Source organism: Thunnus maccoyii, chromosome 7, assembly GCF_910596095.1.
Source record: "Thunnus maccoyii chromosome 7, fThuMac1.1, whole genome shotgun sequence".
NCBI lineage: Eukaryota > Metazoa > Chordata > Actinopteri > Scombriformes > Scombridae > Thunnus > Thunnus maccoyii.
In genome coordinates this window covers 6,727,133-6,741,853 of record NC_056539.1, presented here as the reverse complement: position 1 = coordinate 6,741,853, position 14,721 = coordinate 6,727,133, and the positions used below count along the sequence as shown (strand labels likewise).

Below are 14,721 nucleotides of genomic sequence, written 5' to 3'. Positions count from 1 at the left end.
GCAGTAAAGCATGTATGTGGATTATGCAGAAGTTGATTGTTTGATTTGATTGTTGGTGATTTGGTACCAGGCTGGATCTTCTTTAAGTTCCTCAAAGCTGGCTTTAAGTTTATGGTACATTACATTGAAAAGTGTTCCTAATGTTTTGTCCACCCCATTGACATACATGAGGGAGGCAAAATATTAATAATAAAGTAGAATTAAAAAAAAAAAAAAGACCATAATTTATCAGTATTCTGATTTTTCATGGAAAGCCAAGCCCAGTCAAAGTCCACCTAATATTGCAAAGTAGCCGTGGCCTCCATCTTAACAGCAGCCAGCTGACTGCAGCTTCTGGCAGCAAGTTGTAGCGTCATCCTCCATTTAGAGCCTCTGACAACCAGCAGCATCCAGCGTCAGGCTTCTCCCTCTCCAGCACAATACTCCACCTGCAGCCTTTACTGCACACAGAAAACCACTCAGTCCCAGTGTCAGTCTTTGTCTACAGCTTTGTTCATCCAGCTGCAGTCTCAGCCATTTCATGAATGCACCCACCTGCAGGCTCCCAAGATTCAAAAAGCCACTTCCATAGCTGTTCTCTCTACGTCTGCCTACTGCCTCGTTGACAGGCAGTTGCATTAGCCCTCGCCTACAGCAGTCACCTGAAAAGTGTGTCTGCCTGCAGCTTCTGGCAAGTACCTGCAGCCACAGCGTCCTACACAGCCTTTACCAGCAACAGCTTCAGCTGGTTCAGGTTCCATATTAACATACAGCTCCTTCCAGCCTCAGACATCATCTACAGGCTTTGACAGTCAACTGCTCCAGCCAAATATACTTTGGCATCCGGCATCTTCTTCCATCTCCAGGTGCAGCCTAATCCTTTGGCTTCGGCAAGCAGTCTCAGCACCAGCTCCCTTCCTTCCTTCACCAAACGCCTCTGAGCACCAGTCACAATAGCCTGTACTTACAGTTTTCAGACCTCAGCGTCAGCCAAAATCTGCAACTGCAGCATCCACCTGCAGCCAGCAACTGCTCATCCAACCACCACCTGTAACCTCTGCCAGGCACCTATGACCAGAGCTAACACCTACAGCTTTTGTCAGCATGAAATTCTGAAGATGTGGTCCCAGCCTCTTTTTTTCTCACTTAACAATGTGGTGATGTTTTCTTCTTCTCCATCCAGTTCAGCTCCAACCTCCACCTACAGACTCCCACAGGCAATGTCAGCTTCAGCCTAAAATGCAGCTGTCACCATTCAGCTGAAGCTCCAGCACGTGCAACTTAGCTGTGCATGTCCATCCACGGCCTACAACCTCTGCCATCCATGTGCAGCCATAACCTCCATATAAAGTAGCAGCCACAGTTTCCAACAGATATCTGCAGTCACAACATCCAGCTACACTATTACCTCTGTACTGTATTTTAAATATCAAAATATGATTCTACCCTCTTTGAGGAGAACTTTGATTAACATTTGTTATTGTAAATGTGTTCTTTAATTAAACTCAAGCTGAAATGACTCATACATTTGGATTTTTTTACTTATAATATAAACAGACCTCGTCCAGATTTAATCAAGATTCAGAGGCCTGTGGATATTTCAGTTCTCCTAAATATCAAGATGAGTATGACATTCTATTACTTCTACTGTACATGTTTAAGCTATCAAATATTTAATAGGGAATCCAGGCTATGTTTTGAACTGTCAAGATGAGGACACTTGTAAAATATTCCAGAGCAGGGTTGGCCCTGCAATAAAAAACACTGGAAAGCTTAATAAGGCTCAATTTTTGACTTCTCCCTGTGATCACCAGTAATGAAGGGCGAGAGTAGCATCCTTACTTCTACAATCAGAAATAATTATAATCCAATAATATAAGATGTATATTTTTATGTTTTATAAATAACACTGACAGGGTCCATCATGCTGCTAATGAGGACTTTTACTTATTTACTTACAGTACATTTTGGTGCAAACACTGTACTGCTACTTAAGTAAAATTGTGAATACAGGATTTACTTGTAATGTAGTTTTTTTTTACTTTGGGGTATTGCGTCTTTTAAATAAGTAAAATATTTCAAACTGTTTACATGCCACAGTTTACCAACAAAGACATAACTGGGACACTAGTGTGCATGTAAACACTCTCATTGTGTTGTAGAGGAATGAGTCTTTTCCTCTTGGCCTCTCTGGCACTGATCCCTTGGCACAGAGCGCTGAGCGTGCCGATAAGAACGCGCCCCTCTGTCTCTGCAGCATTCCAAGTATCCTGCAGCGAACGCCCCGCAGTCCCACAGCACGAGACGAGTCCGGCCGACCTGCAACCCCGCTCCCTCGACCCCCACCCCTCCCACCCCGAGCGTACTCAGCCTCAGGGAACAATGAGACGTTCCCATTAAATAAGGGACAACTACAAGTGGGACATGGACACACGTGAAGCACGACAAGCATGTATGTTCTATGAGGCCCCGCCATGGAATGTGCAACAAAGAATGCATGCAGGCTGCGACAATTCTGGGAAAAGTTGCTTTCACGTCTTATCTTGTGAAGGAAGTTCAGACATTCATAGAAAGACACGTTTATCACTTCTGTCAAGGTACAACAACCTGTGAGAGATGAAGTTAATCACTTAGGAGCAACATGAAGCATACTGGAGAATCACTTCTCACTTTTTGGGCGACTATGCTAATATTCTGCACATACTTAAACAAATTATGGGCCATGATAAGGTCAGAAAGCTACAAATGTGTTAATCGTTGTTGATCAAACTGAGGGCAGATACTGGTCAATGATTGGATTAAACAATCACTTAGACCATCAGAGATATTCCCTTTATGCTCAGGAATCTCCTGGCAGGCTCACACGCTTTTAGAAATCCCCGCCAACCTTCATTATCTTTGAGCACTTTCTAGAGCGATAAGTCAGCCTTTTACACAAACAATCTATCTTTATTCCCATGACAAGTTATGATCTTAGAGATAAGGGAAATTCCTCGCACAAATACCTCACATATCTCCCTCCTTCGAGATCAGTTGATAATGTCATTTTCCCCTTTTGAGTACTCACTAAGTTTGTCAAATCGGGGACAGAGCCTAATAGATAATTTGGCTCCATGAATCCACTGAAGTGTCTGGTTCGTGACATAAAGCATTCAGCACGGTGTCGGACTGTGGAGGCATTCCTGTTTTATGACAGCAGTGGGGAAACTATCTTTCAAGCAGCAGACACAGACACAAGCTGCTGTATTGCTGGGTATGTGAAGAGTATCTGACTTGGCAGATTCATTACTGTTGACCTTTTAGTGTGACGGCACTGCATTTAATTGCTCCCTCTGCTGCTGGTTTGTGGTAGAGCAAGAAAAGCAATGAAAGACTCAATGGTCTCGACCCGCCATTGACAGGCTCTTACAACAATAACTTAATTATGATACTATCAAAGTGAGTATGTTTGCAGGTAAAAAAAAGTTTCACTCAAAGACAAAACAGCACATCTGGATTGTGCACATTTTTGGGGCCATTTTTGGTATCTTTCACTGACCTAAAATACATTTGCATGATGCGCTAGCATGTCCCACACAGTTTAAAAATGTTTATCATTATTTTTATTTCCTGTGGATAAGCTTCACTGTGTAGAATGATGTTTGTGCAGAGTTTGACACTAGAAGGCTGTTTTCACATTCATCTGCTGAAGAAGAAAAGTTTCTCTGTGCTCATTTTAAATCCTAGTTAAAGACATGTACCTATGAGCAGGATTTGTGACATCACAACCCATAATGGACCAATCATGATCCAGTTTGCGAGTGATACCATTGCGTTCCCCAGCAGATGCAGGTTTCCTCATTTCAGTAACTCAGTGTTTTTCAACCTTTAATGTCTGACATCACCTGTTCAGGGACACCATCCATGAAACTGGACTTTTTAACCATTCATCCATTACCTCTGGCTATATGGTTTAACTTCAACAGCATGTGGTGTTATGTTGATATGTATATATTTTGTTTATCAAACAATAACTTCTATTAAAATTAGCCAAGTTATTTCGCCGTTCCACAGTAACCCCTGACTGAGAAACAGCCGACTAACTAACCAACCAACCCCAAACAGACAAACTCCATCTGCTGAGGAAGGCTGTTAAATGTGGCTGAAAGCTTCAGAAAAAAACAAGTGAGTTGAAATTATGACAAGAATTTTTTTTGTCAAACTGGTATTTCCAAGGTTGTTTTTTTTTAAAGATTTTGTATTGGACCCTTGAAGCCTGACACATTAGTCTTTTGCTATTTTAACTACTTTCAGCAATTCTCATACACTTACTCAAGAGGCACGGCACCAATTTTACTCATCAAGTACAGTGTATTCATCACAGAGAGTATTATTCAGCCCGTGAAAACAGTAATATTTTGTCTTCTGTGGCTCTGGAGCAACTTAAGTTCAAAAAGATAACCCTGATGATGTCATCGGGGTTATTTTGGCATGGACTTGGAGACTACACATCTTTAGCAAAGAGCTTGCGTTGCAAACTGGAGGTGTTGAGTTTAAAAGATGTGGGCATTTATTAGACATGAAGATACTATTGAGTTGCATTATAGGAAATATAGAACCTGGTGTTCCCTAAGATTGAAAGTCAGGATAACTCAACTATTGCTGCTTCAATTTTGAACATTCCTTTTTAATTTTTCTCTTGGAAGTCAGCCAGTGTTATGGAAGTGCAAAACTGATTTGCTGGAATACCCATTTAAAAACATAATATAAAAGCAGCAAATGATAGTAATAAAAAAAAGGGCAATGAATGAATTCCTTCAGAGGGAGAGTGTCCTTTGTTTGCATCACTCTACTACTTGCACTCGTAACATTTGTCCTGATAGAGTTTAGGGTCTAATGTGGGCAATTTAATTCATTACACTAATCAATTTAGCAATTACTCAATCATCTTGCAGCCCGGAGCAAATTTTTTCTGTGAAACATTACGTAAACAAGTCTGTCCTCTACAGGCTGTCCAAACTCTCCCTGGACTTGAATCAGCCTCCCTCCTCCTCCCTTTTACTAGGCCCCTTCAAGGAATCTCCACATATAAAAACCTTTTCACCTCCAGAGAGAGAGAGAGCCAGAGGAATGCCTGCCTTGCCAAATTCCTCAGTACTGTTTGTTGGGGCTTACAGTGCTAGTAACACAGGCTACCAAATACCAAAGTGAGAAGTCACTGGACTCAGAAACAATTTAACAGAACTTCTGTGTTGCAATTTTGTGACAGCAAAAATGGAAAACACATATTTCTTGAGATTTTTTCCATTTTATTTCCATTCAGTCATTGTATCCATCATTAAGAAGCCAGTAAAATACAACTATTTCCCTCCTGGCCTTTCAGTGTTTCTGAGGTTCAGCGCCCCACATGTTTGATATTAACATTCCATAAGCGCTAATGATGAGGACAAAGCAGGCCGCAGGGGAAGGTTCATGACAGCATTGGCATGGTGCACACATTCCTGCTCTGAATCTTTGCAAGACTAGCTGGAGGGCCTCTGCAGGGTGGGTGGTGGTGGTGGTGGTGGTGGTGGTGATGGTGGGGGGGTGTTCGGGAGAAGAGTAAATGGGGAGATGAGGAGAGCGACAGTAGAAACTGCTTTCTCTCCTTCCCTGCTATCTGGGATGTCTGGACAGACATGTACATATGTGGTATTTTCCCAGTTATGATGGACGTGCAGGGAGGACGGACACTCCTTTGGCTCACAAGAACATTCTTTTCTCTGGATGTAAATGCAAAGCACACATTAATGCTGCATTCCAGCCAACTTGAAAAATTGGAATATGCAGCCTCCTACTAGGAAAAGTGTAAAGGATCGCCACTTAATGTCAGAATTCCAACAAGTAACTCAAGATTTCTGGAATTCAGCAACCAAAAGTTAGACAAATATGACACAATACGCCAAGAATGCTTGACAATTTTCTAAAGGCCATTTCAAGTCATTAAAAGCACTATTGAGGCAAATTTCCACCACAGTCTGATAATAAAATCTCACAAATGTTAATGTTAGCTTCAGTGGAAAGCATCTCTGTTCATTAAATCAAGCATTTTCCTGTGTTTTTTCCCAGTTGGAAGATTGGAACACAAAGAGGTCAGAGGTTGTCTGAGCTTGAAGGCAATGCAACATAACATAAAACGTCTTGGGCACCAGAGTCCACACATCTGGAATCACTAGTATTTCTAGAGAACTTCAGATATGGTGATGACTTTCGGAAAACAATTGGCAAACAATTTGGATAAACTCTAGCGTTCTGTTGACAATCATCATGACTCACAGTTTATGTGGTGCGTCCACGACCACTTGTTTGTGGCCGCTGAGACAGCTGAGCACGTTGAAATGTCGGTGGAGGCAGTGGATGAGACAGCAGACCAGAGCTGAAACAGTTAGTCGATCGATGGGATATTAATAACTATTTTGATAACTGTCTCATAATTGTTTTTCAAGCAATAACACTGCTTTTCCTTGTCTTAAATGATAGTAAACTAAGTATCCTTGAGTTTTAGACTATTGATAACTGAATATGTCACTTTGGACTCTTTTTGTAAATTGTAACAGGCATTTTTTTGCTTTTTTGCTGTTTTGTAGACAAAACGATTAAAGCAATTAATCATGAAAGTAATTGGCAGATGATTTGATGGTGAAAATAATCTTTACTTGCGGCTCTAAAACGGACAGTTGCAAAGTAAAGATATATTCTCAATTCCTATTCTGAGCCAATAATGACACCGTTAAAACAGACTCACAGTGGCGTAATCCTGTAGGCAGGCTGGTTTATCTTTCTGCAGTGTTTTTAGGGTTACAAACGCAGACTACTGAGTCTTTTACCTCTTATGCAGGAGCTGAACATGTATGCTTGCCAGACAGCGACTGCATTCTTTGCAGCGTCTTCAAGTGCAACTTTGACGAAACAAAGCATTTGATTAGTCAGCACTTGTTCTTTAAAGATGACTTGGTGGCACCAGACGCACATTTACCTCTAAGAGCTCAAACACTTCATTCAGTTTCTGCTGACATACATATAAACACATAATAGACATTCAGCTTCTGTTGGCACACAGATGAATACATAATAGACAGAAGTAAATCTGAGCTAAGCAGCTATGCTAGACAAATACTACGTCTTATGTGTAACTTCATACAACTTGGCCTTCACTATGGGGATGGAGAGGGATTGGGTGTAGCGCTGTGGTGTGACAACAACCAGATGGCAACTCACTGGAATATTTGAATTACATTCACTCATTCTGACAGTTCTTAAGAAACACTTGTCAACGCGAGGCTCCGCGATGCCACACCGATCTTAAATGTGCAAACTGTGTAAAAATAGGAATGGATGTCTCTTCAGTAGAGAGCAGATACCAAACACCCCATCTGTTGACATTATTGAATGTCTAATTAAGTACAAGAACATAGTCTTTCTGTTCAAGGCACTATTTTCTCATTTATTTCACCATCACCACTCAATCACTGACCATTCTGTACTGAAGTCTGGGCAGACTCGGGCTCTAAGCCACCAGGTAGGTGCTTTGACACCGTCATGGTGTTATTTTCTCTCATATCCTGGATGTAGGTGTCCAGTCTCTGGAGCAGCTCCTTGGACCGCAAGCTTTCTTCCTCCAAGAAATGAGACACCATGACGTCTGCAGGTGACACTGACAAAGGCTCCTGGGAGAGAAGAAAAAAACACACACACACACACACAACACTGAGAGATGATTGAGATCCTTGGCTTAAAAAAATAGGACAGTGGAAATGTTGATGAGCCTCACCATTGGCGAAGGAGAGAGTACTAAGCTTCGAGAGTCTTCTGAGCTGGAGCTGTGTCCCTCTGCTGCAGATTCATTGGAGCTTAAGGTTGGCACTGAGTTTTTCCTGCTGAGTCTTCTGCTGCCTGATGAGCTGGAGGAGCAGCGGGATGCTGCAGAATGAGACTTGCTGTCTTGGGCCTGGCTGCAGGGCTGCTCTGTGGAGGATTGGGACATGGTCTGCAGCTGTTTGAAGAGCCTCTGGATCTCTCCTTCATAACAAGTGTTGTTCTCCCGCAGCTTAGCCTGGGTGGCCTGCACCTCCTCCCTGTGTCTGTGATCTTCATTACTACAGAATAAAACAAGAATTGCATTAGGGTTTGATTTCTTGATCTGTTGTAGCTGTGTGTGTGTGTTTGCTTTGTACCTAATCTGAGGAGGCTGTGGTTGGTCAGTCGTGGCGTGACTGAGAAGGGCTCGTTCATACTTGTCCTGATGCCCAAGTTGCGTGTGCTTCTCAGCAAGTTCCTGCCTCAGCTGCCGATTCTCCTGCTCCAAGCTGCTCAGAGATGACACATAACTCTCCCTCAGGGAAGCAAGCGAGGAATCCACCCTCTGAGAAGTGATTCAGGGAGTAAACAACAAAGAGAGATGAGTCAAATTTGAGTCAAAGCCAAATTAAGAAAAGAATCCTGTCTGATGCTGTCTGTAAACGGGTGTAATGACTAAATAACTGTGTCAAAGCAGACAAACCTTGGGTGAGTGAGACTCTCTTCTCTGCAGCAGACTCTTCAGATGTTGGTTCTCAGTTTGCAGGGTGTCCAGCTGTGCCTGAGTCATCTGAGAAATTTGGAGGACCAAGAAATTGTGGTTCATTTTACTGTCAACATTAACAAGCAATTGTTAAAGATCCCCTCAGACAAAAATGTATACAACATGTAGAGCATTCTTCAGCTTGGAATAACAATTATTGTCTGATGTGGTTTTTCCACAAAAAAAGTCTGATTACCTCATTAAAATCCTTAAAATTAATTCAAGATCTCCTCCTGCTCCCTCATTGAAAAGTCCAGAAGTGATGACAATGCACATATTTTTCATTTCAAAAGTTACACTGCTGGACACAAGATGCTTCACGGGAAAGTTCATTATCAGTGCACAGTACCAGTTAAAAGTTTGGACGCTTCTGTCCATTCTTTTGAATGAGAAAGTGTGTGGCTGCAACTTTCCACGTCAGAAATATAAGATCTAGGTTGCTTTATTAAGAGCATGTAGTAAATATATCATTATTATTCTTATTTCTTATTCACAAAGAAAAGACAATTTTAAGTTGTTGAGGAGGTTCTTCTCATGTCAGATCAGTCTATAAACAACTAGAATCATCAGACACGCTGTCCAGTCCCCAATCCTACATTTTCAACTTTTAAATTATGAATTGCATAATTGCATAAAGCATGTAAGGAAATAGGATTTAAACAAGTCCCAACTTAATATCTTGTCATTCTATACTTGTGCACTGTCTGAGTTGTTTTGTTTTTTATATAAAATAGGCAGCAGTAAACTAATAAAGTATGAAATTGATGAGAAAATGTATTGAAGGATTCATTGTGAGAAGCAGAGTTTTAAAATCCTCACATACCAGGTGTTAGTATTATGGCTCTTTCTGTAACACTCCTGTCATGTCTGAATTAAGCCATAACAAACATGTACATAACAAATAACACAAAGCCGTTGCTTTAACACATATATTCCATGTCTGAAAAAAGCTCAGGGTCCTGATTCCAAACCTGCCAGGATTATGAAACTACTATGATCTCAGCACAGCTTTAAACAATCTACACTAAAGAGAACTGAATCAGTTTTGACAGTTTAAAATGACCAAATATTTGTTCTTCTGCTTGCTTACTTGAAGCTCAGCTGTCTTCTGTTCTGCTCGCTCCAGCTCGCCTCGAAGCTGCTGCTTGATGCTGGAAGAGGAGCTGCTCAGTGTGACGATGGTGAGGTCGCGCTGGTGCAGCTCCCTGGTCAGCTTTGACACCTCCTTCCTCATGCCCTCCACCTCACCGCCGTGAGTCTGCTTGGCCCTCTGAAGCTCTTCTCTGAGCTGCAGAATGAATTGAAATAGGTGGTGATACAGACGTTAACCTGGTAAACGTTAAGACAAAAGAAAATATATTTTTTGTAATCTGACCTTTTTCATTTCTGCAACAGAGGGGTCATATTCCGCTTTAACCTTCCTCAGCTCCTGCTCTGCCTTTGAGTGGTCTGCTCTCTGTCGGCTCACCTTCTCCAGTCTGAGCAAATCCCAAAACAACAAAAGGAAACTTATGTTAATGTGGCAAAATATCTATAAAGCGGCTATACAAAGAGACCAGCATTCACCTTTCTTTGAGACACGCCACCTCAGCCCTGAGATGAACCTCACATGCTTGGGCACAGTGAAGCTTGGTTGCAGTCTTCTCCAGGTCTTGTCTGAGGGTTTCCACACCGACGCAGCTGTGAGCTGACAGACAGTCCTCCAGAGAGCTGCATACACAGGACCATCCAATAAACATTCACACAACAGCTTCCTTTAATTGAAATATAGTATTTACAATGCAGTCCTGGCTTCTATACAAACTCTTTTCAGACAGTAAACAAGCCCTGAACTTATCGTACTGCATCTACTCACCAATGCATGCTACCTAAAGTGACAGTATAGATTGCCCTCTTGTGTGTGTGTTGCTGTACTGCATCATATATAGAGCTTATTTATAGATCCACCCACCGAATGACTTGATCTTTAGCCTGCAGTGCTTGGTTGAGTCTGGCAGCCTCGTTACGAAGCCTTTGGCGCTCGAGGCTGGCTCTTCGTACAAATGTATCCTGAGAGTCCAGTGTGGCGTGGAGTTCCTCCCTTTCCTCTGAGAGCACCTGTTGAAGAGCAGTGAATATAATCAGCTTATGAATTGACATTTTAGTCAAGACTGCAGCACTACTCTGCTGTTACTCTTAAACATAGTCAATGTGAGTATTTGTGACTGATATTCTAAGATATATCAGCTTCCAGGCTGCAGCTGAATACTCCTGGAAAACATGAATTCCTCTATATCCATCACTATTTACTTCAAGCTTTACTCTGTCTGACTCTTTGCATCTATTTCCCTTGCTTGTATATAGATGCAGTTTAACACAAAAGCTGACTCACGCTGCAGGATCCCCCATACCGTAACGCAAATTCATTTTTATAACAAATCTATCTAAAACTGGCAGCCAATAAATCAGGTGCCTGATCCACTAAAACAGCAGACCTCTGAATGAAATCAATGAGAATAGCCCATTGATTTCATTCAGACCTGCACGCATCACATGCCTGCTGCTTTCACACCACAACACTATGCAGTACCAGTCAAAAGTCTGGACACACCTTCCTATTCATTTGATTAAGAAAATATGTCCAAACTTTGACTGTTACTGTAGAACGAACGATTTTCACAGTTTCCTTTTTGAATGAATAATGAAATAAAATTTGTTAAACAGACTTGTGAAAACAAGAAAAAACTGCAGATTTCAAGCATCTGTTATAAAATAATGCGTGACTGGATCTGCCTCCTTCTGGATCATTAAGCTGTGATGAGCTGAAAACTTTCCTGATTTTAAATGTTTAGTTGTGATAAAGGTTGAACTCAGTTGATCAGCTTCCAGTCGAGTGTTTTCCTTTTGACAGATGGATCTTTTAGAACAGTGTGTCACGATCACTGTCTAAAGTACTGATCCTGGGATCTGCATGGATGCAGGAGATCTCTGGCTGCCTGTTGGTCACAGGTCAGATTGTGGGTGTTGCCAATGATTTGAATTTGACTGTAAATTGGACTAAGAGAAACTGATACATAGCATGTGCTACCAAGGGAAGAAACATCTCTGAAAATGTTTAAACTACATTTTAGCACTTGGTTACTGTGTCTTTTTCATTTTAATATGAATTGTAGGCCTGAGTCTGTAATAAACAAGCCATTACTGTGTTTATACAGTATTACAGGATACAGCTGTTTGTGTTTATGCGTCTGTATTCTCTGCATGTGTGTGCTGTGTCTTATATTTAGCAGCTATAGCTCAAAACGTGTCCCTGAACCACATGGTTATCATTCCTTCTTTTTTTTTTTGCAATATGGGATTGTAGGGGGCCCCGCAAAAAGTGTAGCCAAGGGGCCCATCATGATCATCTGCTAACCTGCTGCTCTCTCTGGTACTGTCCCAGCCACATCTCAAGGGGTCGGAGGCGCTCCAGTTCCAGCTCCTGTGAGTGCAGGCTGCCCTGAACTTTCTCCAGCTGAGTGCACAGACGTTGCACCTCTAAACAGCACTCCCTGTGCTCCCTCTCTTTTTGCCTGGACGCCGACTGGGACTGGAAATCAAATGACAGACAAACAATGTGAAATCACTTTTATTAATGCAGAAAAAATGACCTGTCTTCACTTTGTTTCAGCAATAAACTCTCTCTGACATTACATGTGTAAGTTATTAATCTGCTTTTACTTTTATGTGCATGAGCTCATCAGTCAGGCTCTTATTCTGGGCCTCCAGTGCTGTCAGTTGGGTTTGGTACTGGATGCGCTGCTGCTCCCACTCTACAGAGCACTGATGATACTCCTGCAGGGAGAGGCAAGGATTATACTTCAAATATCCCGTAGATGGCAGTAAAGGACAATGTGTAGGTGGATGAAGGAGTGTTGTACCTCAATCTTTTCACTGAGTCGGGTCACCTCTGAGAGGTCACTGTCTTTACTATTCGTTCCTCTGCTGGTGTCCTTGAGCTGTTTGCGCTGAAGCTTTTGATAACTCCTCTTCAATTTATCCAACTGCAAGAAACATCTTTGTCAAGCTTCATCAGTTTCAATTTGCTATATAAATCCATTCACCAACAAATGTGTGAAAAAGCATTCTCAAATTCAAGTATTTTTCGGAAACCTTGAGTACTGATCAATGTTTTGCCCTTAGACTTCACATTGATCAATATCAGATCATCTTGTGTTGTACATTATGTTTCCAGAGTAAAGGATAGGGTCAGAAAATCAAAGCAGTCTGCAAGGATAAAAAAATAACTATGTAGTTTTATGTAGATTTGCAAATTTCAGGTTGAATTATTTACTAAGGACTGAAGTGTTTTTCAGCCACGTTCAACCGAATATGTAAACTACAATTTTAACCCTGAATTTTCAACACATGTTGAAAAGAAAAGTACAAGATGTATACTTCAATCTGTTGATCAGTTAACTGACACACATTTGACCAACTGTGTAATTGTATAACTGACAAGCATCTCACCTCTTCACGGACTTTCTGCAGCTGTTGCTCGTACTTGGTGACTAACTCTTGTCGATCAGTCTGGACATCTTCTAGCTGCTTGCGGAGCAATCCGATCTATAATCAGCGGTGATGGGTGGGATTGCAAAAATGTGGATAAAATGCCAAAATAGCAACATGATTTAGTAACGTTAGTGCCATGCAAGTTAAGATTAATGGTGAATGTCTGCTGCTGTATTTCCATCTCTTTCTTCCAAACATGTCTTTAATTCAAAATGCTATGGTTAAATACTTCATAACAAAGGAATACGATCGCCCTTCCAGTTCTTATCAACTAAAAGTAAGAGTATATGATCAATCAATCAGAGTTCAGCCATCAGTGTAGAGGCGGAAACCTTTAACTGAAACAGCCTCACTGGTTCAAAGATATAACAGGTATATATATAGAATATATAATATATATAGAAATATAAGTTGAGGGAGGGTTTTCTACTTCACCTCCAGGTCCCTCCGTTCAATGAGATTCCTGGAAGTTGACAGCTCCTCTTCCCCACTTTTCAGACGGAGCTCCATGGCCTTCATCTCAGCCTCCCACTCCCTCTTCTGATGGTTGATCATGATGTCAATTTGTCGCATCAGCTCCTGGAGCTCTGGCTCACAGGACGACAGCACAGAGCTGATGTAGGATCAAAACAAAGTGATGTTAGAAAGATCTTTTACATATCATGATGCTGAAGTCAGCTTCAGATTCAGGGTTAAAGGGGAAAGTTAAGGGAAACATAAATAATGATATTTGGCAACCGATTCTCACACTTACACACTTTCACAACTTACACTTATGAAAGAGTGTAAACTTCATATCAAAAAGCCTTAACGCTGTTTAAACCCACTTTCAGATTTGTGATACCTTTATTTTGCTCTTGAAAACACAAAAAAGTGCTTTTTCCCCATCCAGAACACATTAGACCAGGTCCAAATCAAAAACCACTATACTTAAACCAGTCAAATCTGGGCTAGATTACCAAGGAGACTCAATTTCAGATTTGTGAAACATTTATTCTATTTGTGAACACACAAAAAAGGGCTATTTCACTGATATTTCTCCATCTAAACCACTATTTAGACTCGTCAAATCTTAATAACAACAATGATAATAATCATTTACATATCGAAGTTGTTTTCACCCAAAGAGCTCACTTTCACAAAGTTGGAAGTCATGTGATATGAAGAAATGAACGTAGTTGAAGTTAGTTAGCTTATCATCAGTTTACTTTAACGTTACCTTAGGTCAGGACTTTGTAGAGCTCCCAAAGACGCCTCCATCTAGTTGGAATTGGTAGTCACTGTATTAAAGTGTTGTGAATAACTTACAGCGTACTGGCTCTGTGGATAAACTTTAACTTTAACTGACTCAAGTTAGCTACCAGCTAGTTTAACCTGACTTGCCTAGCAACCTCTGTGACAGCATTAACGTTAACGTTACCTGCTAACAAGCGGAGCTGAAGTTGCGAATTAGCGGTAATTATCTCGACTTGAATCATAGCTAAGGCTAATTTGAGTATGCAGATGATTTAAGTTACCTACTAGCGTTAAGTAGTTTCAGTGATTAACTAAGTCGGTTTACATCGTTAACTGAACTTCAGTGTACAACACTGGGTGCCTTAATTTTTCCCACCCGCATTCTGTGAAGACCCGCC

General features: G+C 41.3%; 1 protein-coding gene across 3 annotated transcripts; it reads right to left on the bottom strand.

The window, feature by feature from the left end:
• Window positions 1-5,248: 5,248 nt before the first annotated feature.
• cep63 (centrosomal protein 63) lies at window positions 5,249-14,709 on the bottom strand. Of its 3 annotated transcripts, none has more exons than XM_042417430.1 (17): window positions 14,609-14,709; window positions 14,307-14,347; window positions 13,523-13,700; window positions 13,046-13,141; window positions 12,457-12,579; window positions 12,257-12,370; window positions 11,952-12,125; window positions 10,509-10,654; window positions 10,124-10,267; window positions 9,933-10,035; window positions 9,648-9,845; window positions 8,498-8,584; window positions 8,172-8,359; window positions 7,769-8,093; window positions 7,472-7,664; window positions 6,274-6,373; window positions 5,249-5,720 (listed from the first exon to the last, which is right to left on the bottom strand). In XM_042417430.1, the coding sequence occupies exons 2-17, from the start codon at window positions 14,345-14,347 to the stop codon at window positions 5,429-5,431; spliced, it is 2,502 nt and encodes an 833-aa protein (XP_042273364.1). In that variant the 5' UTR covers window positions 14,609-14,709; the 3' UTR covers window positions 5,249-5,428. The 3 variants fall into 3 exon arrangements, with proteins under 3 accessions (XP_042273364.1, XP_042273363.1, XP_042273365.1); XM_042417429.1 differs by having other exon boundaries at window positions 14,508-14,687; XM_042417431.1 differs by lacking the exon at window positions 6,274-6,373 and having other exon boundaries at window positions 5,617-5,720; window positions 14,307-14,684.
• Between the last annotated feature and the right edge of the window lie 12 nt (window positions 14,710-14,721).

Coding starts and splice junctions, on each gene's coding strand:
- cep63 (XM_042417430.1), bottom strand. CDS start 14,347: ATGGAGGCGTCTTTGGGAGCTCTACAAAGTCCTGACCTAAG. Junction 13,142..13,522: donor TTGAACGGAGGGACCTGGAG/GTGAAGTAGAAA, acceptor CGCTGATTATAG/ATCGGATTGCTCCGCAAGCA. Junction 6,374..7,471: donor CCAGACTTCAGTACAGAATG/GTCAGTGATTGA, acceptor TAACTGTTTCAG/CTCTGGTCTGCTGTCTCATC.